Genomic DNA, 26,109 nt, shown 5'->3' with positions numbered 1-26,109 from the left:
AGACGTACATATATGTGTAGTATATTTAAAATGTTAAATAAATAAAAAAATATATACGTATATAAAAAACTAAAATTTGTATATAGCAAAAACGTAAACTCTCTAGTTATAACGTTATTATATACTGCTACATTATTTTTTACCTATATATTGGACGTCAGTCTGTGGTTAATTTCATGACAGTTGACAAATGACACTGGACAGATAACAGCTGCGACTTGTTTTCGCGCCTATTTTTATACATGAAAAGTAAAACTTAGTGTCTAAGTAAAATCTTTTTATATTGTGTTGCTATGAAGATTGAGAGCAAACCCCTTAGATATGCCCACGCTGAAGGCCACACTGATGTGTGTTATACCGAAGATGGCAAGTAAGTTTGTAGAAATATGCTTGCGAATTGTTTATTCATTGATTAAACAAATTTAGTCACATTGTATTGCTTTTAGACATATAATAACATGTGGACACGATGGCGATGTAAGAATATGGGTTGATATAGAGGATGACGATCCTAGTTCCCATTGCGTTGGTGAAAGTGCTCTTGCAGTTACGTTTAAAGAGAAAAGACTCTATGTCGCGACGGATAACCATGCTGTGCAAGCTTATACTTTTCCGGCTTTTGATAAAGACGGTATTGTTACGAGATTCACAGCCCCCGTAACTCAAATCAAGTCTACTGGAAAAATTGAGGTATAATATAAGTCATAGTTTTTTATTGTTTTGTAACAAAAAATTGGTACTTTACAAGATTTAGAGTATCACCCTAAGGTCACTTTAGAACATTAGTGGGTAATTAACATGTCATCCTATAAAATAAATTATGAATAAACTTATAAATTAAACTAAATTATGAATAAAGTTAACTTATGTTCTTTATTTTTTAAACATAGCTAAGTTTGTTAGCCTAACAAGGGTTGCCTTATACTAACACACCGGACTTTTGATGAGTGCTTTAGGTGCTTGCAACCCTTGAACTTATGTTCATATTTGTCTACTAAATTACTTATTTTCACATGCAGGCCTTAGGTTGTTGTTCTGAGAACATGGAAGCTAAAATATGCAATCTGGAAGGTGGCGCTCCTCTGTTTGTAATGAGTGAACATAAAGGACCAGTTCTCAGTATAGCTATATGCCCTCACATGAAATATGCCAGTACAGCCAGTGGTGATGGCGTCTTGAGGATTTGGGATATAGACACACAAAAAATTGTTAAGGAGATCACATGTGTACCTAAAATAAACACATTCTATGCTGCTAAAGTTTTGTGTAAGTTTGATTCCATGTACATGTAAATTATTATTTCTGCCTTATCATATTATGTATAATATGTGCTATGCAATATATAGAGAAAATTAGTTATATTAAATATTTTCAGGTAGAATGGATTTTGAACCATCAGAAGGAAAGTATTTAGCTTACCCAAATAACAGAGAGATCATATTATTGGACTGTGAAAGTTGGGGACAGCGGATGACATTCACACACAGTTCTGTTTGTATATTTTTTAAATTTATTTCTTATTTTAGAAATAATAATTGGAAAATACATCCAATGTTGGTTACAATAATTTATTTTCCAATCAATGGTTTAGTATGGGTATTTGCCCACCAGGGGGAGCTGAAAATTTGCCTACCCAAGGTATCAGGGCGAGAACAAAAACAAAGAGGCTCTTTTAACAATACAAAAAACGCGTAATGCGCCTTCCTAGCAATTCAGGTATATGCAAAAAAATATGAAAAACTATATCACATTTTAGCCACCCCCTATAAGTGCCACCTGGGACGGGATGTATCGCCCCAACTACACCACACCACTGTAACCAACTAAAATACATTCTTAAAGTTATCAATGTAATATGTAGAAGTATACTCATTTTGTTTGTTATTATTCCTATTGTGTTTTCAGATTAAATGTGCGGTATCCCAGTGCCTGTTCTCACCATGTGGAAAGTATTTGGCCGGGGAGCACTGTGGCTGGTCAAATTGCAGTGTGGGATATTGAATCTGGGTCATGTTTGGGATCATCGAGCATCCCACTTCACATAATGTGTCTGCGATGGCATGGAATCCTAAAGGTGATGATGTAAATTTAAGCTTTAGTAACTTTTGTTTTGTGACTGTGTGTATAAGTTATTTCCGGGAATAAATCTCATCTCATTCTATATATTCTTTTAAAGTACAACCAAATCTGTTAGAAGTTGAAGTAAATATTTTCCTAATAAAAAAAAATATTGCAATTAATATATTATATTAAAATCAATCTGATTGCAGGTAATGGTGTCTTAGCGTATTGTGATGTTGCTGGTCAACTAGGGACACTTGTGAACTGCTATGGCAAAGATAGCAATAAACATGATGCAGCAGATGATGATATTGAAATGGTGGAAAGAGTAGATGGTAAGTATTTTTATAAATTGAATTACATATATTTTTTTTTAATTTCAGTTTTCTCTAGCATGCACAATATCATCACAAAATATTTATAACTAAGAATAATATAAGGACTTTTTATATTGTATTTCTATTCTATCATTTTCTGCGATAAGAGACTCGTGATCTCATACTTACAGTTTGCTGACTTTAATTTATAATTTGTGTTTTCCTATGATAAAAGTTAAAATCGTAAATAAATCTCTAAGGAATAACGATAACTAAAGGTATGAAAAATGATGTATATCACGACGATTATATTTGAAATACTTATAATTATCATCTTCATCTAAAGATCTCCTTAAATGAAAACAATAAACACAAAAACAAAGTAATACACTTTATATCTTACAGTGTAAAACAAACATGTAAATCCTCTTGGAAAATTATAAAAGGTCACATTCTAGACACAACAGATCAGTTCGAAATTAATGAAATAATCATTGGTATTTGGTGAATCCATTTACATTTACTCCAAATAATTTACTCACAATCAATAATTACCAAACATTCTAGCCAAAAACTTCAATTCGATGCAAAGAGAATTATATATGGAAATTTGATGCTTCAATTTTTTTTTTTTAGATTTGACAAATAAAACGAACAATAGTTATATTAAAACTTTTCCGTAGTATTGTAATGCTCTTTGATTACAATGCTAATTCTATTTACTTGACACTTAATGATAAAACTGATATTCTCAAAATTATTAATTCTTTAGAATCAACAAATTGAACTAATGTTTTTAATACCAAAATCCAAAAATGAAGCTATTTTATCAGCCACTACAAGCCATTCAATGAATTATCACTAGCTCAGGGATTCTTTACTTCCAGAATAAGATTTTCAATAGTTAAACCACTTTTTCAACAAGGTGATCACTGATCATGTTTAAACAATTACAGACCTAGAATGCTCATACCGGTTTTCTCCAAAATTTTTGAAAAGGCTATACATCAGAAACTATATTCCTTAATTATCATACATGAGATACTAAAAGAGTACAATTCGATTTTATTAAACATAAATCGAAATCTCTGGCATGGTCATTTTTAGAATCAATTACTACTATAATGAACAATAAAATACCAATAACACCTATATTGCTAGATATGTCTAAAGCATTTTTTTGTGGTCCACAATTATTTAAAAACTAAACAAGTAGGGAATTCAGGGACATGCACTGGAGTGGTTCAAAAGTTACCTTGTTAATAGACAGGACTGTGTTGAGATACAAAAATGAAAAGTTTAAAGAAAATGTTTTTATGCTGAAAATGGCAGAATACTATGAGCTGAAAATAACATGTACAACTTTTTATAGTATTCAACAAATAAACTTATTGTTATTATTTGAGTTTTAATATGACAAAAATGTTGCATACATTTAAGGCATAATATTGTCTCATAAAAATGATGTAATACAACTTTTCAGATGAAATCGTAGATGATTTAATAGAAAACTATGAGAGCGATGACGATAACGCCATATCATTGGAGAAAATTAAGAACGAGACGATGGGAGTAACGCGCGCGTCGTCCCGCGCCTCCTCCCGGGAGCCTGCGCCCGCGCACACGCCCGTGCCGCGCGCCGCCCCGCAGGCGCCGCTGCAGCCCGCCGCCACACCTGCGCATCTCGAGCACAGGTCTCAATACAATTGCCAAGTATATTAAGGATATTCACTGCCTTTGTACGACTTTTAAAGTAATATACTAGTACATTAGCTTTTGCTCGCGGCTTCACCCGCGTGAAGGAGTGTTCCGGGATTAAAGTCCACTGTACGATAAAAGTCTTGCTTTATGTTTTTCCGGCACTGATAGGTTCAAACTAATTTTATCCCCATGGGGGTTGAATTTCTCAAAATCCTATTTAAGTGAATGTCTTCATCATAGTAGGTCCAATCTTTAATTTCAGTTCAATCATTCGAAAATCTAAGAAGATTTATACAAACTTTCATCCCCTATTTTATCCCCTTAGGGGTGGAATTTATAAAAGCCTTTCTTAGGGATGCCTCTGTCATAGTAGCTTTATGCATGCAAAGTCTCAGCCCGATCGGTTTAAAATTTACAAAGTTTCATACAAACTTTCATCCCCTATAGTATCCCCTTGGGCGTAGATAGGGGTAGAATCAAAATACTTTCTTAGTGGATGCCTACGTCATAACATCTACATGCATGCCAAATTTCAGCCCGATCCGTCCAGTGGTTTGGGCTGTGCGTTGATAGATCACTATGTATTAGAAACAAAATATGGGAAACAGAATTATATAGGTCCCAAAAGAAGTTATTTGAAAATTTTATAAGTATTTTATTTACATTCATATTGAAAGGGCAGTGATTGTTTCACACTGTGCATACATCCGAAAACATGACATAATGAATATTCAATATAACTTACTGTTATGCTTATTTCCATTAATGCACTTAATTACCCGAGTCAAGAAAATAATCCATTGCAGGTCAGCAGAGGCTATTAAAATATCGAAAACATATCGGGCAAAACATGAATTCTGTGAGATAGTAAAAATTAATATTGCCAAGATAACCTGAGAACAGTGGGTCAGGACGTATTATTATTGTCTGCATAACTGCGCATTGCATCATAGTTAATGTTTTTTTAATTAAATATAAAAATAATTAGAAAATCTCCTAGGTGAAATTTGAGTTTTTTAGGTGTTAGTCTCATATAATATTGCTGGTAGGTTTTATATTTATAACAGTGCACTGCTTATGGTATAAGCGACTTTCACCTTAGATTTGCCGGTGAGTAGGACTGCATAAGAAACAAAATAATACGATAAAGAAAAATTCGACCCAAACATTTGTAAGGTCTGACAGAAAATGTAAAAGGCAGTTGTATGTGATAATTATGGACAAAATAAAAGAAACTAAAATAGAGGAACCTATCGAGATATCTCATATCTATTATAGTGCTAGTCAAATTATAAATATAGTGTCCCTATTTCCAGATACATGTGTTGGAACGATGTAGGCATTGTGCGGTGCCACACTGCAGAGAACGGCGAGTCCACTATCGACGTGGAGTTCCACGACACTAATTTCCATCACGGCATACATTTGAACAATTATTTGAACCACACTATGGCCAGTTTGTCCACCAGTGTACTTGCTCTGGCATGTGAAACGCCAAGGTAAATATTTATTGAATATTAGAATTTATTTATTATTTTTAATAGATGCTGTAACTTTTTTAGTTCAGTAGCTGATGCAAAGATAATGTAGATTTTCATTAACATTATCAGATAGCTCTCGGATTCTATTGCGATTTATTGCATTTAATTTTTTATTTTCCTCCGACGTTTCGAAGGCTTTGCAGCCTTTATCATCAGTTCGCCCAGTGACCATGATCAAAAATACAAAAAATCACGATAAAATCCATCAAATTATTTTATTTTGACGTCTAATATTCACGTAAACATAAATTATTAAACACTATCTGCTTTAAAATCGCCAAAAACCGGCACTATTTTTTCTGTTCAGGGGTTGGCAGGGGTGTAACAAAGCTATCTGTTAGGTTTCAATGGTACCGTGTAGTAGGGGGCGACCCTTTTGCCATTTATCACGCACAACTCCATGGTCTGTACTCATACTAAATAGAAAACGTGAATATTACTTTACCCAGCGCGGAGATCGAACCTGAAACTTCATCATAATCGTAACGTGTAATAATAAAATTATACCGTTGTTTCCAGCAAGTTGGTGTGCATATCGCTGATCGGCAGTAGTAAGGAGTGGAGCGCGTCGATGCCCGACACAGAAGAGATCCTGTGCGTGTCGGCGGGCGGCGGCGTCGTCGCGGTGGCCACTACCGCCCGCCTGCTCAGGATATTCACTGCCATGGGCACTCAGAGACAGGTCATTGTTTATTTTTTTTTTCATACAGGGTCATTTTGACATAGCATTATAAGTAAAAGTTAGATTCGTCTTTATGTCGTCTAACATTGTGCCAAAAATCATCTATGATTAATGAATATTTTTACTAAAAATTACAGTTTTAATTTTCTGATCATTTTGTAGTTTATATTTATTTTCTTTGAAAGTTATTTTTTATGTTACATCTACAGATCGAATAATTTATTATAAAGTAGTTATTTTCAAAAAGATAAGTATGTGGTTTCATTTATAAAGCAATGTCTAAAGGATTTTCTATACATTAACCCACGATGTTATGGGTCCTGCAGAAGATAATCAAGAATGCTGTGATAGGTTGTTTTCAGAGGATGGGTGACTGTCTCACATTTTGTCTTAACTACATGATAATGTGCTTTTATACAAATTAGAATTAAATCTTTGTTTTTAGGTAGTCTCTTTACAAGGGCCTATAGTGTCACTGGCCTGTTACAACACAACAATAATGGCAATATACCACAGCACAGATCCTGGCGTGTCTGACCAGCATATGGCTATGGACATTATAGCATTAAATGGTATGGTGCCTCTATCTTATATTAAATAAACTGAATCTAAGTGTGTAAAATTTTATGACTTGAGTGAAATACCGTCGCCGAGCGTGTAATCGACTCACTACTCAGCTGGCGTCTTGTCGTCATGAGTATTTTTTACTACTAAACACCTCATGTCTAATAGCGAGCGTAGTAGAATACCAAACAATACTTTCTGATTCAAGGTGTTGGATGGTGTTTCGATTGTGTTTGGGTAGTCGTATCGCTTACCATCATACGGATGGCAAGCTCGTCTCGTCATTCAAGGTAATAAAAAAAACTGTAGAGTCTAAACTAAACTAGTGAATTGATCTTTGTGGGTACTTACTATGTGTTTTCATCAATGTGTCACGCGTCTTTGAGGTTGAAGTAGGCCATTGTTTCACAGTTCCTAAATCGTATTGTATTAAATTGTCTTGTCATAATTTATCCTATCTATTCCAGGGAGGCAAGTGAGATGCAAAACAGTTAACTTTCCGCTAACCCCTGCTGCGAAGTTGTCGTGGGTCGGCGCCACGGACGCGGGCTCGCCGTGTGCGTACGATAGCGCCGGCGTACTGCGCTTGTACGACATCTCCAGCGCCGTGTGGATGCCGGTGTGTGACACCAGCGCGCACTCCAGGGGCGCGTCCGACTCATGGTTTATTGTTTCCGTAAGTTTGTTATTTTAAAAGAGATCAGTATTTATTATTTAATGAATGTGGCAAAGGCAATGCTAGATAATGCAAACACCTTTGGACAATATAACATTCCTAAAATAATTTTGCAACTTATTGCAAGAAATACTGAGTTCATGTTATTATATGATTAAAACTACTATGAAGTTGAAATTTAACTAATTTTCCGGATTCTATCGCGGTTTAACATTCGCGTAAACATAAGAACTCATTATACTATGAAGTTGTAAATATAGTACTGTTTTTTTTCAAATATTTCAGATCAGTGAAGCTACACAGAAAGTTCGAGCAATCATGTGTAGAGGCGCTTCATTCCCTTTGACCATGCCCAAACCAATAGTGTCAGAATTACCAATACAGGTACGTATTACATATAAAACTACCAGATACGATAGAATAGAGAAAAATTACTGCACTTCTGATTAATTACTGATTTTAATTGGCCAACCTAATAAACCTAAAAATATTCCAATCGATAGTGAAATCAGATCAATCAGAATAAAGTCTTTGACATGCGTACAGGTGACTTATTTTGAAAAAATCGTATGAGAATAGTGAATGATTTTGAGTGTTAGAATATGGCTATTAAAATTGATGAACTGGTAATAACTAATTCTTTGTTGAGAAAAACTTCGTTAATGGTGACTTGTTTCCAAAAACACTAGCTAAGTTCAAAAACCTATTCTCATTTATTTCTTTGTCGATTAGCTCTAATGATTTTAAACCTAATGATAATGATATGTGCCAGATACCGCTGTGCGAGATGGACACGGAGAAGAGTGAGTACGAGGAGCAGCTGGTCCGCTGGGCGCACACCGCGGCGGACGTCGACGTCAAGGCTGCGCGGGAGACTGCACTCAAACTCTTCGCGGTGAGCTACGGATGCTATTATATTCACGGTCATAATCATCGCAATATATGTACAAATTTAGTTATGGTACATTTCATACTATTTTACACTAGGTTTGCTTTTATGTTTTATTTTTGAGAATTACCAGAACTAACTATGGTTTCGGTGATCCTTATTTAAAAAAAAAAAATAACAGATGAAATACTAAAGGATTTCTTATTGCAGCTCGCATGCAGAAGTGAAATAGAGCAAAGAGCGTTGGAATTAATGGAGTTACTGAAAGACGATCGGCTCCTACCGTTGGCAGCTAAATACGCATCGCGGCTTGGGCGCGTGCACTTAGCAGAAAAACTCACAAACTTATCGGAAACTTGGGAAAAGGACAATGAAAGACTGAACGAGGCGCAAAATTCTCATTTCCAAGAGTTAGAAACACAGGAGACGTATGACGTCACAAGCACACAAGACTTGAATGAAAGTTTGATCATACCACAAAAAGCTACTGAAAAGAAACAAGAAACCGCAACCATTAAGCCAATGGTAAGTTAAAGTTAATACAGTACCTGCATTTAAATAGGCCCGTCTCCACTTAGTAAGTTCTCGATGATGTGGCTACAGGTTATGGGCAGTCATTCATTTGTATAAACAAAAGTCTAAGTAAGATTGATGGGCGGTGTTCTGGGTTAGGTGAAATTAAATATATAATATGAATATTATTCTTATATTATATTCTTTGCATATCCTCAATGTAAATATTTATTGCAGCCAATAAGACCATCGTCTGGAGGCTCTCGGAATCCGTTCAAGAAATCATCTGAATCTGCGAAACAGGTGCAAAGTCCACTAACTTTGACGGATAGGACATTGGTGGATAATATAGACGACACAACTGAAAATAACGACGTAAGTTCCTTTCTTAGTACAATATCGTTGATTTTAATGTTTGATCTGAAGCTAGTCACGAGCGGCCGGACTGTTATTGTTGTAAAACGTAGTTGAAAATGTGTGAAGTAACTAACTTCGGGCCATAGATTTTTTTCATTTGAATTGACTTATGTTTGCTTACATTCGCGAGTTTTATACGATGTTTCACGCATGGTTTTTATATTCACTTTCCTTTATTGTCGGAAATACTTTTTTTTGCCTTTTTCGTAAATATCAAAATTACAATTTATGCTTGTATACTACCAAACGATCTTTAAATATTTATATTCCTCGTAGCCTCTAAAACCACGGGTTGGAGAGTCATTCATGGACTGGTTTGGTCGTAACAAGACCACATTAGAGCAACAGAATTCAGAACTCACGCCGTCGGAATTGACGCGGCATGGCGTCAGAATGTTTAAAAACATACAAGCCAATGATAATAATACACCAGATTCGAAGAAACGAAGACTCGACGAGGAAACAAATAGCTCGGATTCCCCTGTCACTAGTGCTCCGAAGCAGTCTAAACTTAGCGCCTTTGCTTTCCAGAAAAAAACTTGAGGACTCGTATTATACCAAGAGTTGAATGTTCAGTAATTATATTTATTATTACTATTTTCGATGAAGCCGTGTTTATGTCAAATCTAATATACTACTTTTTTATTTTGTAGTTCTATTTATAAGTAATTGCCGATTGTACCTAAAGCCGGCGTGATTCTGCTGAATTAAGTGGTCTTATGACGTCTTAAAAAAATATTTAATTTATAAGCCTCAAAATATAATTCTTCATAAAATGATGCGTTGTTTTTATTAAGCATTCAATAATTCAGTCTCATCGGGCTGCGGGAACAGTCCTTCTTTGATCATTCGCTGCCACTCCGTTCCATTGGGATACGTGTACTTTTCTAGGGTTTCTGGCAGGAAATGTGTGCTGTATCCAGGCGCCTAGAAATATTAATAGTTACAGTAAGCAACGATTAAAGATTGCAATTATCTATTTGTTATTAAGTTTCCATGTGTACTCATAGGGATTAATATAACAATATAAAATGAAAAAATAGTCTACGTGAGATTTCGACATATACTCGCCGGTTTATCTGTATGACAAAAATAGTTTAGAATAATGAGGCTATTTTACCTTGGGGGCAAGATATCTTGCATTCTCAACGATGCAAGGGTCGTAGAAATGTTCATGTTGTTGATCGACGTACTCGATGAGGCGGTCCTCCATGGTGCCCGACACACTCGCGAAGTCCCAGAACTGCAGATGTTGAACCATTTCGCACAAACCCACGCCCCCAGCGTGTGGACATACTTTTACTGAAATATCGGGATTGATTGAGAATTGTGTTTTATATAGCTATCTACAGAAATGTCATGTTTTATTTTGTACCAATGAGGGAAAATATTTTTTGCCATCATGGTCGCCACTATATGGATTATAGAGTAAATTCCACGTTTTTTGTCTATGCCTGTTTTTATTTTGTATAATAATGTCATTGATAAAACAAAATATCAAGTAACATCAGTTTTTGCACCACTCACTATGATTCACGCGCCTGTTAGTAAGCTTCAAATTATTTGCCTTCAATGATTATTTACAAAATCAGGATAGAGTTTGTTCCAAATTCAAAATCTTAGCATTAACTGTAAAGTATGAGTGAGTACCTTTAAGTTTCTCGGCCATGAAGTAAACAGAGAGTATTTCGTTGACGCCACCGATCCGTGCGGAGTCGATCTGGCAGTACTGCATGCCGCCGCTCTGCAAAAACTGCTTGAACATGACGCGGTTGGCGCACATCTCGCCGGTCGCCACGCCGATGCCGTACGGACTGCGAAAAAAAAAACTATAGATACGAGTACACCATTCTGCACAAGACCGCAGTTCTGTCCTTGCACCGTTCCCAGGCCACTTCTAATAGTTCCGGCCTGCGTGCCGACGAATACGTTAATAAAAAGATTGTCGCACGCGCATCCCTAATCGTTGATGTCTCATCCTCAACCAGTGACTGTCCTGAGCCGAGGTTCATAACTCGTAAGTGGATTCCCATCAGCATAGTCGCTTAATTTCCAAGGGTTGTGAGCGCCTAAAGCGCTCACCCAAAAAGTCCGGCGTGTTTGTATAAGCCGGTCCTTTTCAGGCTAACAAACGTATGCTATGTTAAAAAAAAAGATACACCATTTTTTCTCAAAGCAACATAACGGCAAACTTAGATACAAGTCGAAACGAATCGGCAAATGAATAAATAATTTTAGTATTCAATGTACTATATGTCTCAGTAGTCAAAGTTGCATTAATGATGAGCTATGTATTCGCCTGCGAAGTTTGAATTTACCGCCCTCGGAATTCGCCGCCCGGGGCCCATGTCCCCCTTTAGATCCGGGGCTGCCTTGTTAAAATTAGCGTTAAATGGTATTCTGTATAAGCGTATAATTCGTTGAACGCGATGATATTTGTACCTACACGCTTGTTATGAACTGTCAGAATAAAGTTTGTCATAGGGCCCTGATCGAGATGGCCCATTAATGTTGTAGACAATAGATTATATCTAGGTATTTCATCATATTGACAGCGTAGCGTCATCACTGGGAAATTACAGTTGGCACTATACTTACGCCAAAGCTTTCGATATCTCAGCATGTCCTAAAATGTCGTCTGGCGAAGTGGGCTCTTCGATCCACACAGGCCTTAGCGGCGCCAACTTCTTCATCCACTCAATAGCTTCACTTACCGTCCACGCTTGGTTAGCGTCGACCATCTGAAATAATTAATAAGATACTCGAATACATGTTTGTTTGCGTCTGAATCTATGACTTATGTGGTTACTCGATAGATATATTTTAGTTGTCTACTGTTTAGATTATGAGTCCGCGCGTTTGATTCTTGCATCCAAATGCAATAATTAATCTGGGATGCTTAAACATTTCTGTATTTTGGAACTTGGAAGCGAAGGTTTCTTCAAACTTTACAAGTTGCTAAGTGATTTCTTTATTATTATTATGATACCCACCAGAACTTTGTCCTCGCCAATATATTTGCGAACTGCGCTACATCTTCTGTAATCGTCGTCAAAATTACGACCAACTTTGACTTTGAAATGGTTGAACCCGAGTTTCAAATACTTATCACAGAGCTCTTTTAGGAGTTCATCGCTATAACCCAACCATCCTAAAACAAACAATTAATTATTTAATAGATAACAAGAATATGTTTTCATACATATTATGTAACTACTGATAATATAAAGGTAAATATTCGAATTGTGCCAATAAACAATATTATTTGATACTATGTAGGTACTGAATCTAATTATTTTTAAAATAAAATATAGATCTGTCGTTTAGGTACCTTTTGATATTTAGTTAGTAGGTAGATAAGTATTTCGAGGGATAAGAGCCTACGCAGCGCAGGCCAATGTTACTTATTGTTTCTTTTTTCTCAATACTGGCTATTCTTGTTATAATACTTACCAACTTGAGTAGTGTACGACGGATATCCTTGGTCTAACAACAGTTTAATCCTTTCATCTTTGCCTGACCTTTTGTTTTTAAGCAATTGTATAGCCTCTTCTGGTGTTATCACGTCGGTTATGTAACGGAAATCTATGGTTGACACTAAATCCTGATAAAGATGAATGCCAATGTAAGATAAATACGTAAATGTACACATTGTTTGCAAACAATTAGATAAACGTGTCATTTTAATTGTCTTTGCGTATGTCATGCAAAACAATGTTTCATTTTTATTCCGACATTAATGGGTCTTGAATACAACCTGTTCTTTATCTATTAATGGTACTATGAATTGAGTTAGACACAAAACAAAAGACTGTCACGGTTTAACTATATTTTTCCGCTTATTTATGACCATTTATAGATAACGAGTAGTCTAACAAGTGTAATATTTATTGAACTATTGTATTTAAGGTGTTATGTTATGCCAAAGAATTACAATAAGAATTTTGTTTGTTATGGTACCTTGCGTATGCATCATTGCCACAATTAAAATTTAGGTAAAATCATCATCAGCCGCTGGATGTCCAGTGCTGAACAAAAGTTAGGTATGAATAACACAAACCTCCGGCTCCATATCAGCAAGTAATCTCCAAAGTGGTTTATTTTCCAGCCGCGCCCACAAATCCCACAGGGAGTTTATTATAGCCGCGACCGCCAAATGTGCCACACCTTTTTCAGGACCTATCTACAATTATAAAACTAATATGATTTATGCCTTTTTTATACACTATCCCAAATTTTTAGGTTATCAAAGATTATTCCGTTCTACCCACATTTCGGGATGGAAGATAATAAAATTGCACCTACCCTTGAGTAAGATCCAACGATATTGTATAATATTAAATTGAACTTAATTAGAGAATATTACGCGTTAATTTACGCGTTATTTTCCTTTTTTAAGTGCTACTTACCCATCTCATTTGCGTGTCATTAGTTATAGCGCGCCAAAAGCCGGCGAAGTCTGAGAATATCTCCGCCGCATTTTTACCCAGCACAAACCTCTTCATGGAGCGAATGGTGAAGACGATGATTTCGGTGCCTCGGCCGCAGGTGAACGTCATGCCGTACCCTTGTTTACCATTCTCAGTGGTGATGGTGACGTAAGCGCACGAGTAATCTGGATCAGTATGCTGCAATTTGAACCCATTAATAAATAGATATGTTAAAGCTTTAGAAAATAAGTACATTGAAATATAGGTAAGTTGCGGTAATCGGATCTATATGCATTAATATTGGACTATACAAAGTATAATATTAGATTTTTATTACATAGAACATGTCAGACGTTCTACGTCCGTTATATTATTTTATAGGAAGTAGTAGTAGTTGACACCGGGCGTTGCGATAGAGTATGGATAAGGTGTGGTGGTGTTCAAATGGAAGGCGGTGGGTAACACCCTGAAGTCCTATCGTCTGGGCGTGCATGCCTTCAGCAAATCACAAACGCGCATTTTCTTCTTTACAGTCCAATATGCAATATCCAGGTTCCGTTTCGTTTAACCGAATAGGCACACTTAATATAACTAGCAATAAATTTATAAGCAAAGAAAACTTCAATTGTTATAAGTTTTTCTTTAACCAAAAATTTTAATGTACCTCCACTGATTATAAAGTAACAGATGTACTAATTAGAACACAAATTTCATATAGCAAATGATAAAATAACTATAAAAAACTAACATCCTTTATTTACTCACCACGGCATCGGATCCATGTCCACCAAGAGAAGTAGGGAACCTAACATCTTTAACGTTGACGTCAACTATTTTCAAACCTTTCTTATCTGGAGCCGGCATCGTGGCTAAACAACTGTATCGTCGCACTAACAACCGACAACTAACGTAAGTGACCTCCTTATGCAAAAGATGCTATTATCACTTGAATTTTAAATATTTCATTTATGTTTACAGAAATTCTTGTGGTTTGTTTATCATTCCGCTTGTTAACCTTGTGACACGAGAAATTCGTTTGTAAATATTTTTAGTTTTGATTTGATGATTAACTGAGAGTATTGCAGTAATTAAAAAATGATAATTAAAATAATCTATACACTTACACAAGTCAGTAATTAATGCGCAACAAAAATGTTCAATATGTTTCAACAGCTCCATTATGGAATACATACACTAATATATTATAAGTACTGGAAAATGGAATACCTTACCGCGCGCGATTCGCGACCAAAGTTAAACATAAAGTTTTATTTACATTAAAATAAATATTTTAACATAATTCAAATCTCCGGAGTCGCACATCCAGAGACCTGTCCCCGTGCATTTTAACAAATTTTCAAGTAAAGGAAAAGATGGTAAATAATTTGAAGCCCTACATCAGTGGTTACTAATTAGTTTTATTGAAGGCCCGCTTGAAAATATAAAACAATGGCGGCCGGCACAGGTAATCAAAATTCAATATGGGACCTGCTATTTGAAAAAGATGACTTATTTAAACCAGTACGAACAAGACAGCTTGTATTGTTCACTTATTTTAGTGAACCAAGTATCACAACCCAGAACTCTTTCAACCAAATATAGTACTGTTTAATGTCGTATAAATTCGAAACTAGCTAATAATCGCGAAACAAAAAAAATATTTTTTTTTTACACAAAAATATATATTTTTCAAACAGTTTTTATTAGTCATTCTGTATACAAAATAATATACTATCAAAACACTGTAAATTGTAAAATTTCGACTAGCCTAATATCACATTTTATGCCAAAATACGTAACAAAACGTGAATTACGAAATATGTATAGCAGATATCACTTTACTAGTTACTACTGTAAGCTCCACAATACTATTAAAATTCAAATTCTGGAATGGAATTGTGCATTTGACAATATTGACCTGGTATAAAAAAAAGTTTATGTAACATTGATGACAAAATAATTACACATATTTAAACCATTTCTTTGTTGCAGTTATATCACATCAACAGGTTACTCTTACTGGAGGTATTAAGCGAGGTTTAGATTAGCAAGAAAACTTGCAGTCAACTTTTTTCATATTGATTACTCATGTTGACGCGAATGAAAGACATTGGAATTTATTTTTTTTTTGTATTTCACGCCATTTTTAGTGTATAAAAGTATGGCAGAATGATTTCAGTAAATTTTGAAGCTTGTAGGACTTGCAGCAAGTTGCATGTCTATAGAACTATTGGAATATTGCTGCTAGTGTAAACGCATCTGGAAATTCTTTCGCAATTGACCAAGAACTTGCTAGTCTAAACTTAGCAAAATTATAAGGTATCTTATATAATGTATCATACAATGTCATAACATTACCCATTAGTTTTTCAATAATTTTCTATTTCCTTATTTTTCAATCATCAGACAAAAGTTGATTATCAAATAATTTATAACACTACTGCTTCAAACATTATGCTTATTTTGTAATTGACATTTTTTACTCATTTATATTGTGTTATCATATAAATAATTATTATCTGATAATTGAAAAAAGAATATTTTATACAATCACAATAGTTAAAAATTTATTAAGTATGTAAATCATAATTTCAATTTTATCCAACAATCATGTCAATATTTTTTTTAATAATCTCTATAAAATTATAACTCAAATAGTTACCAAATTACAGTTACAATAAAATACCTCTTATAACAATAACCATACTCAAATTTGCCGAGCAATATACTTCTCAAAACTCTTCACATTGAGTGATAAAAACAAAATAATTGGTGTACTTAGTACTGCATCTTCAATATACATAATATAAAGTAATAAGTAAACAGTGTCATGCTTTTAGAAAGCACACTTCATATAAATTCTCTTTCTATTCATCATCAGATTTGGCCTTGCTTGCAGAGTACATAATGGCTAATTCTTTGACAATTCGCCTTTCGCCGTGTTTCCACAATAAATTCGATAGCTGTCCAAGATTAGAGTCCCGTTTTTTATTCACCCACTCAAGTAGCAATGCGTATCGAGCCTGAAAACAAAAACTTTTTTTAATAGCAAGTTATGGGTTTATGAAACACAACAAAACAAATATTTGTATGTTTCTTATTAGACAATTCATACCTCAGAAATTCCATAACTGGCATTATCTATGATGGATGTTTTGATCCTTCCTGGAGTAAAACCTAGTTTCACAAAGAATCTGTGCCACTTTTCATTCATGTTTTGGGAAATGTAGTCCAGGTACTCATGTTCTGGCTGGAAATAAAACATGACATTTTATATTTTTGGATCGATTTTTATGGATATGGTCACTTGCTATAATAATTATAGATCATGAGTATTTTAGGATTGAAAATTGATAATTTATGTAATTCAAATAAATGCAAATGTGTAATAGAAACCTAAAAAGTATAATTTATAAATTGAACTAATAAAGACATGAAAGCTGGGGCACTTTAATTAAACATAATCTAATTACACATTGCAAAATATTATTTGTGTGATCTGATTTTTTTTTCAGTCAGATTGTGGTTTCATAGTTTCTGATACCCACAACATTATACAATATAATGTTGTGGGTATTTATCTTAATTTTATAACAATGCTGGCAGAAGGATATATTTAAATCCGCCCAGGTAGCAACCACTGTACACAAAGTATTAAAACCGGACATAGTGGCCCACATAAATGTAACGCATTCCAGGACCAGCATGTGAATGTATTTATTTACCTTATTTTCGGCTTCAAATAGCAGTTTGATTAAGTTGCATTTCTGAATGTCATCTTCTGGTTCGCTGTCTTCCTCTTCTTGGAAATATTTCTTAGGAGGAGCCTGTTTCTTAGTATTCCCCAAATAATAATTATTACCCCAGCGGAAATTGTTACAGCCTACAATATTGATTACATCACCAGTGGCTGGAAGAATAAATTTAAAGATTTATTTTTATCTGAAAATGATGGCGAATCCTAATATTGTGAAACCAAAAGTGCGTTTGTCTGGTTGTCTTTATTTTAAACAGAACAAGATATTTAAATTAAACTATTTTACGAATTTTACTGCAGTATTAATATTTAACTTTTCTCCTGACGTTTTGAAGACTGCAGCCTTCATGGTCACAGGGGGGAGTGAGGTGTTGTTCATCCACAAAGTCAGAGTTACAATATCTAGCTACATTTTATAAATACACAACTTATTAAAAACTTTTAAGCTTTTTAAAGTCTTTGTAACGTCAGGAGAAAAGAAAAATATTAAAACTGCAATAAAATTCGTAAAATAGTTTATTATGGAACTAAATTAACTAAGTTATGGTCAGATTATTATTATATTCTAGTTCATGTAAAATTGCATCCAATACACTAATTTAGTTATAATATTATGTATGTACAAATGTGTCACTTATAAACAGGATATTCCAGACTTTATCAAGTTATTCTTTAGTTAAACTGAAATGACTTTATATGTACATCATCTGATCCTCACAAATATCTCTATTCTAAAACATAAGTTTTATAGTTAATTATAACAGATATGTAATTGAACTAAGCAGAATATGGAAAGCACCAAAATACTATAATTAAATATTCAATTATAAAGAAATTATGAATGACAACTATACCACACCTTACCTTAATGGTCATTTTAGTGGCATTGTAATTACAAAATTTATGAAATAACATTGATATTATACAAAATTTTAGACAACCAAAATAAAGATACTATATTTCACAAATATTATATATTTTAATATTTTTTCCTTGTATAATAAAACTTTAATAGATATCTTCTAAAAATTGGCTTAGTGTGGCATTTTGCTTGTGGAATTAGCTTAATAATAAAAAGTAGAATTGTAGTAACAGAGCTAATAATGAATGAAATGAAAGAATATTCTAATTTCATAAAGAACATACACATTACACATGTTGTTTTAGTTACATTACTACTACTTACTTTATAACACACTTTTGTCAATTGTTTCAACACTTGACTATTCTAATGTCAATTATTGGTGTGCTGATTTATTATAATATTGACATACTATATATTATTTAGTTTCATAATTTTACAATGCATTCTAACAGTAGATTTTCTATTAAGAAGGAAAAAGCAGATCTAGTTTATATGATTTTCACAATAACGGATTGGACTAGCCCTAAGGTAATTTCACAACATGGTCATGAAATTACGACCAAGCTCCTTAAATAATGATCGAAAAAAACACAAAAGCATATAAATTGCGCATATTTTGTACACTACGGTAAATAATTATAGCAGGTAGTATTGTGAAACACAATGGTCGAACAACTTTTTACTTAACCTTAGAATCAAATAACGAAAGCAACTAAATGAACATAACTACATGTTAAAATGCAATCTTAATATAGTGTAAAGTAGGACGTTGCTTAAAAAGTAGTACCTTGAGTATTCACAAAGTTGCTGTAATCGTCTTTGGTATTCTTGTCTTTTTTCTTTTCAGGGAATGCACCAGGTTTAGAGCTAAAGAACGGTTTCTTGTAACTTGCCTTTTTCTTTTTCTTCGTATCGTCCATATCTTCTATAATGATTTCTTCAGGTTCACTATCCGAAGGTGCGTCATTTTCATTTTGCTCAGGTTGTGGATTTTCCCTGGGTTCTGTCGATGGCCGCGGGGCTTGGGGTTTCGCATCTGACTTTAACCCCTTCAAGAATTCTGCTAATTTGCTTTTCAAAGAAGTCATTTTACAGAACTCTTTATCAACTGCACAAACACAAAGGCAATGAATGTCACCACACGGGCGGAGTGGGTATTTTTCCTTATTACACTAACATAAAGAACGATCACATTAGAAATAGTAATAAAATTAGTTGTCTTAGATACGTTTTAGGTTAAATAAATTGTGAAATATGTATATTATAAAAAAAAATTAAGTTATTTGTAGAGCTATTTCCGATAAGTAAATACCCCGCGGCAGTGTTGCTATTTGCTAATTTATATTTCCAAATTCTACTAATTACGCTGTACACAATGTGCAAAAAATCACAATAGGGTGTTTGAAAATGTTTTAAAATATATGTACAACGATAAAGGATTATCCACTTATATCATCCATTATATTTTTATTGTTGAAATATGCTCAATTTATAAAAAAATCGTGATTTTGTTTTTTCATTTATAATTTCGCACTAAAACGCGTTGTCACGTGACATTATCCTTGTGTGACATCATCGCACTTATACAAACATTCATGATTCGTGACAGTTGTGACACTTAACCTGCACCTTACAACAAAACAAGTTGTATGGATTTATATCTACTAGCTGTTACTTTTTCCACAAAAAATTAATATGCCAGTATATCAATATTTTTCAGTGCCTTTACGTAAAATCTCGACACCACGTGTTCATTCACGTACCAAAATCAAAAGATTTAAGAAAGAAGTGGTTGACTTTAGCACGACGAAATTCAAAATATACGTCGGATAAATCGACGATTTATTTTTGTGAAATGATCTTTCAATGTATGTTTATAGTTGTATATTGTGTTATAAATATTGTGTAATGTGTTATAAATATTCAACCGAAAATGTACGAAATGAATTTACAATTTAATTTACTTTAAAACGTATGTAGAACATTTAATTAATTAAACTAAATATTAATTTATAAATTTGTTCAAGAACGAAATGAAATTAAGAAATAATCAAAACATCACTGTTCGTGTAAAGCTCACCCGATCACATTTTTTGTATGTTGTAACGCTCTCGTTACGCCTTCACTAGATTACTCCCCAAGTCAAAAAGTGCTTTAAGGAGTTTTACTTCAATAAAAAATTTATGGCTTCCAGCAGAAAGAAATTATGCAAATATTTATAATTCATATTACTAAAAAAACTTTTTAAAAAACTACCAATAAGGTAGCTAGATTTAATACTTGGTAATAATTTTATCTTAAGTCATTCTGTATTTGTAAAACAGTAAAATGTAGGTATCATGTAATGACGTAGGTAGGTTACCTACGTCACTATTTATTTGTTTACGTATTTGTCGAGCTTTAACCTAAGATATTTTTTTTTAAATCGTCATTGGCATTAACTATCATATTTTTTTCTTCGTCCTTAGAGGACAGGCTGCTTTAACTATCAATTTGAATAAGGGACCGACTCCAAAATTGGAATCCAGTATATACCTACCTGTTATGTGAAATTATTTTTTAGTTTTGAATGGTTTTTTTAACGCGATTTTATTTCAATTTTTTTTTTATTATTTGCTTTTTTATGTTAGTAATAAATAGACTGTCTCGATGGCGTAGTTGTGTTTCGATCACTATACGACTATCGCGCTGAGGATTACACCTCTGTCTACCCCTAAAAAGGCGAAAAGGTGTTATGCTATATGTATAAGTATGTAAAACGTACACTCAAACAAAACCTACCAAAAAACATAAGTAACTAAAAACGTCAAAAGAAAGCAAAATTTGCGATTTCGTTTACTTGGACGACATAATTATTCTAATATTTTTACTTTTAAAAACAAACTAATGAAGCGATTTTGAAAAAAAATCTATGGGACCGAATAATATAATAATTAATGTTTTACGAAACTTTGAGGCCCCTCGACCTAGCATTCGTATCATACATTTACCATTTTTCAATATGTTAAGAATAATTTGAAAATGAATTAATTACTTACCCTTGAAAATTAATTTTGGGTCTACCTATTCATCGATATAAGTATATGTATGTACAACGTACTGTTGTTATTTATTAATTACAAATATATTTCTTAATACATTTTCAATGTTTTGGAGAAGAAATATGAAATTAAATATTTTAGGGACATTTTATTTATGAAATTAAAGGAACGATACCCAAATTTTAGAAGATATAAAGCCCCCAAAATAAAGATATTATATTGCTGAATTCTTATTTTTTTTCTATATCTATTTTAAATTTCGAATATATAAGGTCAGTCGGGGGAAGTGCGCCATAAAATTTTCATAGCTGGATTCACTGCAAAATAATTTCTTTTTGTGCTGACTTAAGAATGTAATTTTATTAATTTAAGAATATTTGGTATTTTGTGATAACAACCTATAGCCATTCAAGGAAATCGGACCATAAATTAATAATATTCTGCTCAAAGTAAAAGAAAATGGTAGTAGGCGCACTTGCCTCCGGAAATGGGGTAAGTGCGCCTGTGTAAAAAAAAACGCCATGAAACATTATAAAGAAAACACTAATTTTAGTCCATAGAGAAATAAGTTTTACTCGAATTGCTCTTGGATAATTTTTAATCACTCAATATTATAACAAACTATGGCTGTCAAATCAAATTCGGGGTAAGTGCGCCATATATATGTAAATCAGGGCTTCAAAACATTTTAGATTTTTTGGTTTATAAGATTTTTGCTATATTAGAGTTTTGTGTGCGGATATGTTGGAATAAAAAAAATGGTAGCCCTAATATAAAATCAATTTTATTTCTAAAAACTAAAAAAAACATATAAAAATGTAGGAATTAACAATTTTGAATGCGTTATAACTCAATTACTTAGAATTTGGCCTTATGAAATTTGATATGTTTTAGCTGCATTATATCCAGATAACGTGCCTGATCGAACAGTTGCAACCTCTTCACGTACAATTGCTCTAGACCAAGGTATTTCAGTTTTTCTTTTGTAAAAACGAATTAACTAATACACCCTTTTATTTAAGTCGGCTCAAAACAAAATACATTGAGTACAAAAAATTCTGCTGTTAAGTATAACATTTTAATAATAATATTTCATATTAGTAAAACTTATTCTCAAAAAAGGTTGGTTATATATGGATAAGGGGCAAGTGCGCCATACGACTCTTAACTGTGGCGCACTTGCCCTACTCGACAATTTTTAGGTACATTTTTTCGCATTGCTAAAAATCCTTTATTTTAGTACATATAAATAAAATTCAGGCAGGAAGTTAAAATAAAAGGTTTAAACTATGTATTCACTTTACCTAACTGGTTTACAGAAATATGTTAAATATCTTGAAATATTTGATGTTATCTTTCACGGGGTCATCTCCGTTTACAGGTCTAAATGACACTTAAAATAAAATGGCGAATAAATCGTATTAAAATGAACATAGCCATTTATGTTTTTTAGTGGAACTGTATTTCAGTTAGTAGCATAGATATAAGATTGCGGTAATTGTATAACATCAATAGTTTTCGTTTTTTTTAGGGTAGGTGCACTAGCCCCGCCTGACCTACTTACTTAGCATCTAAAAATACGGTTTTCCTGGAGCCTCTCCCAAGGAAAACCGTATTACTACTAATGAAATGATTTCGTAAAACCTTCAAATCCTGCTATTTAAAGAACATTTAAGTTAATGTCTTCTTGGGTTTCTTGGGCCTTTGGATTAAGAGGTCCTCGGTTCGATGCCTAGGTCGGGCAAAACTACGATTTCGAGTTACTTAAGCGTCAGGTTACAAAAACGAAGATATACTTCGTGACAGCTGACAACGGGATGTTTACCTCGATGGTTTACCTATCGTAATAGATAGGTAAATTATACGTTACAAATCTCCCACGCTAGTTCCTTGCGTCTTAAATGAATTTAATAATTTTGTAAAACTTTTAAAAGTAAGATGTGAGGATACGATTTACCTATATAGTCTTTGAGACAAAATCTACAAGTTAAAGTAACTATAATACTGAGAGACGATACCGACGTATAATTGCATTACAGTCTAGATACATAAAACTTAAAAAAAGACTTTTTTGTGTACCTACTACCTACTTACCACAATAATTTACCTATTTGATACTGTGACTGTAAATTACTTGGTACTATTTTGAGTTTTCCGGTAAAGGTAAGTATAAAATGTATTATATAGTATGTACAAAGATTTTGATATTATTTTAGGAACTTTTAAAGAAGGTCAATATCGATTGTCATTAAATGACATAATGTCATCGCTTAATTCTATTTTTAAAGTCGCATAACGTCGCGTCAGATGTTCAATATTTTATACTATTTTTATCATAGATCCATTATTTTAACATGAATAATAATTCAAAAAACCAATCTACAAAGTTTTCTTTATCTTTATGCAACCTGTTTAGATTAGGTATATTTGAGACGTTGTACGCTAAAAGCAATTCTAATCCGGGCTCTGGTTCTAGTTCACCCAGAAAGCCCGTGCCGTGTCCCCCGCCGTCGGAAAAATCGGGCGCCGGTGACGCGCCGCAACGAAAGAAATGCACCTGTAATGTTCCCGAAGGAACGAAATGCACAGCCGGCGACCGAGGGAAGACAGGCGCCGGAGTGACCGGCTCTAGAACTGGACGCATATGTGAAAAAGATGCCGACAGTCTTCCAAAAGGAGCGATATACCCCGGACTGCTTCGTCACATACACAACGCTGCTAGATACAGGCTACCACAATGCTTTGAAGGGGCCTGCGTGTCTGTTAAACAAAACTCGAAAAATAACTGGATATTGGGGCATTCGATTTCTTTTAGTTCTGTTTCTCCTGGAGGATATAAGGTGTTACTTTCTTACGTGGATAAGAGTAAACCGTCAGCGCTGCCGTATTTCGTCATGGAGGCGGCACCGGGCGGCCAGATGAGCTGCGAAGTTCGCGTGGGACCGTCACAAGGGACCAGAGCTACGGTGGTGGCACAGATAGCAGACGCAGAACTATATAGCTTCGAGAGCATTTTGGACGCTTATTTCGACAGTTTCACGACATCTATAATTGCTGTCAACAGGGAGTTTATCGCTGTGCATTATCTACAGGTAAATGTAAAGAAATAACATTTAACTATATTTTTAAATTGCATTAATTTGCTGTTGAAATAATAACTATTTAAGGGATTTTATTTTCGCTAAAATTTATTGGGTTTAGAACTAAGTATTAGGCCGATAATGGGGCCAAAGAAACCTCAATGGCTTTAACTGAAAATTCTCTTGTTATATCAGGCAATCACGGAGCAACTGTCATTAGGCGCCGAAATAGTAGCGCGCGGACATACTGCGGAGTTAAGCTCTGCGTCGGGCGCCGGCCGGTGGGCCGTCGAAGATCACTCAATCAGTGCCACTCTAGGCAACAGAGGACTTGATCTGTGCTATGCTAAGGCCATCAAGCCCTACCTTACTGTTGCTGCTATGTTGGAGGTTAGTATAGCTTTTATAATAACATAGCTTTGCCTGCACCTCCGCCCATGTAAAAAAGTTTCTGAGATAAATATTTTCCCGGGATAAATAGTAGCATATGGCGTTCAGAAGTAATGTACCTTCCTATTAGTGAAAAAAGATCAAAATCGTTTAAGTAAACAGACAAACTGTTTAGCTTTATATATTAGTGTATAGACTAGCTCGTATTAACTGAAAGGATAGGCAACGGTGCAACAAGCACACAATTGTTAAGCTCATAAGATGGGGTGAGACTATCGCCAAATAGAGCACCAATTCCAATCTCGAATAACTTCTGGGTTTTTATGAGAAATTTGTATAAATTTGTTTAAAATCTTGACCATGTGATTGAATTAAGGAATTTCGTGATTTTACGATCTAACAGGTACAAGGCCATTAGATTCATTAAATGATGATAACACTGGTAACACAAATAAATTATATGGCTAAAATCGTATAAGTACCTATAGTCCAAAATATGTTATACCGATCGACTCAAAACGTCGATGTAATTTTTTATTTATAATAAAAAAAATCTTTGTTTCCAAAGGTTGGCTTCGCTATTCGTCGTGCTGTGGCGACTTTGGCGTACGAATGGCGGACTGAAGAGTGGACCGTGCGCGGCTCGGCGGACTCCGACGGGCTCGTGGGCGCCACGCTGCAGAGAGCCCTCGGGGGGAAGCGCGCCCAGCTGGCCTGCGCCATCTCCGCACTACTCAACCACCCCAATGATAAGTTCAGGCTTGGGTTTGGTGTAACGGCTGCTATTATTTAAATATAGCGTTGTATCACTGTTTAATTATCGAAATTCTGATCTAATATTTGCCCTGAGGTGAGTTTACTTTGTACTTAATATATAACAATTGTTATTGTTTAACATGTATTTAGATTTAATTTATTTTATATGATGTTTGTGAAGGTATGTAATATGTGATTAATCTTAATTTACATTTGGAAATAAATAATAATTACAGTTAGAAGTATACTTTTCTTCGGAATCTAACTTAAAATTTTAATTTATTATAAGCAAAAGCGTTCAAAAGTAAAAATAATCATAAAGTTATAAATTATACATCTAATAACAAAAATCATCTAATGTAGAATAACATTATTTTAGCGGACAAATATAATAACCTGCACATTTTGTTTGTTGAATTTATTAAGCAC

General features: G+C 34.1%; 4 protein-coding genes across 4 annotated transcripts; 2 read left to right on the top strand and 2 right to left on the bottom strand.

Moving 5' to 3' along the window:
• The first annotated feature begins 293 nt into the window (after positions 1-293).
• On the top strand, positions 294-10,140 carry LOC115443785 (WD repeat and HMG-box DNA-binding protein 1). The gene is given in 18 exon segments (XM_030169349.2): positions 294-370; positions 447-690; positions 1,020-1,266; positions 1,376-1,491; positions 1,906-1,959; positions 1,961-2,012; positions 2,015-2,074; positions 2,271-2,396; positions 3,862-4,072; positions 5,396-5,578; positions 6,140-6,302; positions 6,748-6,874; positions 7,334-7,542; positions 7,828-7,926; positions 8,315-8,437; positions 8,642-8,956; positions 9,182-9,319; positions 9,638-10,140. Coding segments are annotated over 18 exon segments (2,811 nt in total). The 3' UTR covers positions 9,905-10,140.
• LOC115443787 (mitochondrial enolase superfamily member 1) lies at positions 10,084-14,836 on the bottom strand. Its single transcript, XM_030169350.2, has 9 exons — positions 14,557-14,836; positions 13,771-13,989; positions 13,422-13,544; positions 12,815-12,965; positions 12,355-12,512; positions 11,960-12,102; positions 11,012-11,175; positions 10,482-10,663; positions 10,084-10,288 (listed from the first exon to the last, which is right to left on the bottom strand). Exons 1-9 carry the CDS (start codon positions 14,653-14,655, stop codon positions 10,154-10,156), a joined length of 1,374 nt encoding a protein of 457 aa, XP_030025210.2. The 5' UTR covers positions 14,656-14,836; the 3' UTR covers positions 10,084-10,153.
• Positions 14,837-15,476: 640 nt separating this feature from the next.
• Positions 15,477-19,753, bottom strand: LOC115443790. Its single transcript, XM_030169353.2, has 4 exons — positions 19,201-19,753; positions 17,517-17,701; positions 16,907-17,041; positions 15,477-16,814 (listed from the first exon to the last, which is right to left on the bottom strand). The coding sequence occupies exons 1-4, from the start codon at positions 19,499-19,501 to the stop codon at positions 16,659-16,661; spliced, it is 777 nt and encodes a 258-aa protein (XP_030025213.2). The 5' UTR covers positions 19,502-19,753; the 3' UTR covers positions 15,477-16,658.
• Positions 19,754-23,721: 3,968 nt separating this feature from the next.
• LOC115443789 (mitochondrial import receptor subunit TOM40 homolog 1) lies at positions 23,722-25,916 on the top strand. The gene is made up of 3 exons (XM_030169352.2): positions 23,722-24,546; positions 24,730-24,924; positions 25,493-25,916. Exons 1-3 carry the CDS (start codon positions 23,809-23,811, stop codon positions 25,715-25,717), a joined length of 1,158 nt encoding a protein of 385 aa, XP_030025212.2. The 5' UTR covers positions 23,722-23,808; the 3' UTR covers positions 25,718-25,916.
• The last annotated feature ends 193 nt before the right edge of the window (positions 25,917-26,109 follow it).

This window comes from Manduca sexta, chromosome 25, assembly GCF_014839805.1.
Source record: "Manduca sexta isolate Smith_Timp_Sample1 chromosome 25, JHU_Msex_v1.0, whole genome shotgun sequence".
Lineage (NCBI taxonomy): Eukaryota > Metazoa > Arthropoda > Insecta > Lepidoptera > Sphingidae > Manduca > Manduca sexta.
This window is presented reverse-complemented; position numbering and strand designations above follow the sequence as displayed.

Bases quoted from the DNA above. Each gene is read 5' to 3' on its own strand.
- LOC115443789 (XM_030169352.2), top strand. From the start codon at position 23,809: ATGAATAATAATTCAAAAAACCAATCTACAAAGTTTTCTTTATCTTTA. The intron at 24,547-24,729 runs GTAAATGTAAAG...TTGTTATATCAG, and splicing joins TCGCTGTGCATTATCTACAG to GCAATCACGGAGCAACTGTC. The intron at 24,925-25,492 runs GTTAGTATAGCT...TTGTTTCCAAAG, and splicing joins CTGTTGCTGCTATGTTGGAG to GTTGGCTTCGCTATTCGTCG.
- LOC115443787 (XM_030169350.2), bottom strand. From the start codon at position 14,655: ATGCCGGCTCCAGATAAGAAAGGTTTGAAAATAGTTGACGTCAACGTT. The intron at 13,990-14,556 runs GTGAGTAAATAA...TTCAAATTGCAG, and splicing joins GACATGGATCCGATGCCGTG to CATACTGATCCAGATTACTC. The intron at 13,545-13,770 runs GTAAGTAGCACT...TTATAATTGTAG, and splicing joins ATGACACGCAAATGAGATGG to ATAGGTCCTGAAAAAGGTGT.
- LOC115443790 (XM_030169353.2), bottom strand. From the start codon at position 19,501: ATGACTTCTTTGAAAAGCAAATTAGCAGAATTCTTGAAGGGGTTAAAG. The intron at 17,702-19,200 runs GTACTACTTTTT...TTATTCTTCCAG, and splicing joins CAACTTTGTGAATACTCAAG to CCACTGGTGATGTAATCAAT. The intron at 16,815-16,906 runs GTATGAATTGTC...TTTTGTTTTCAG, and splicing joins CCAGTTATGGAATTTCTGAG to GCTCGATACGCATTGCTACT.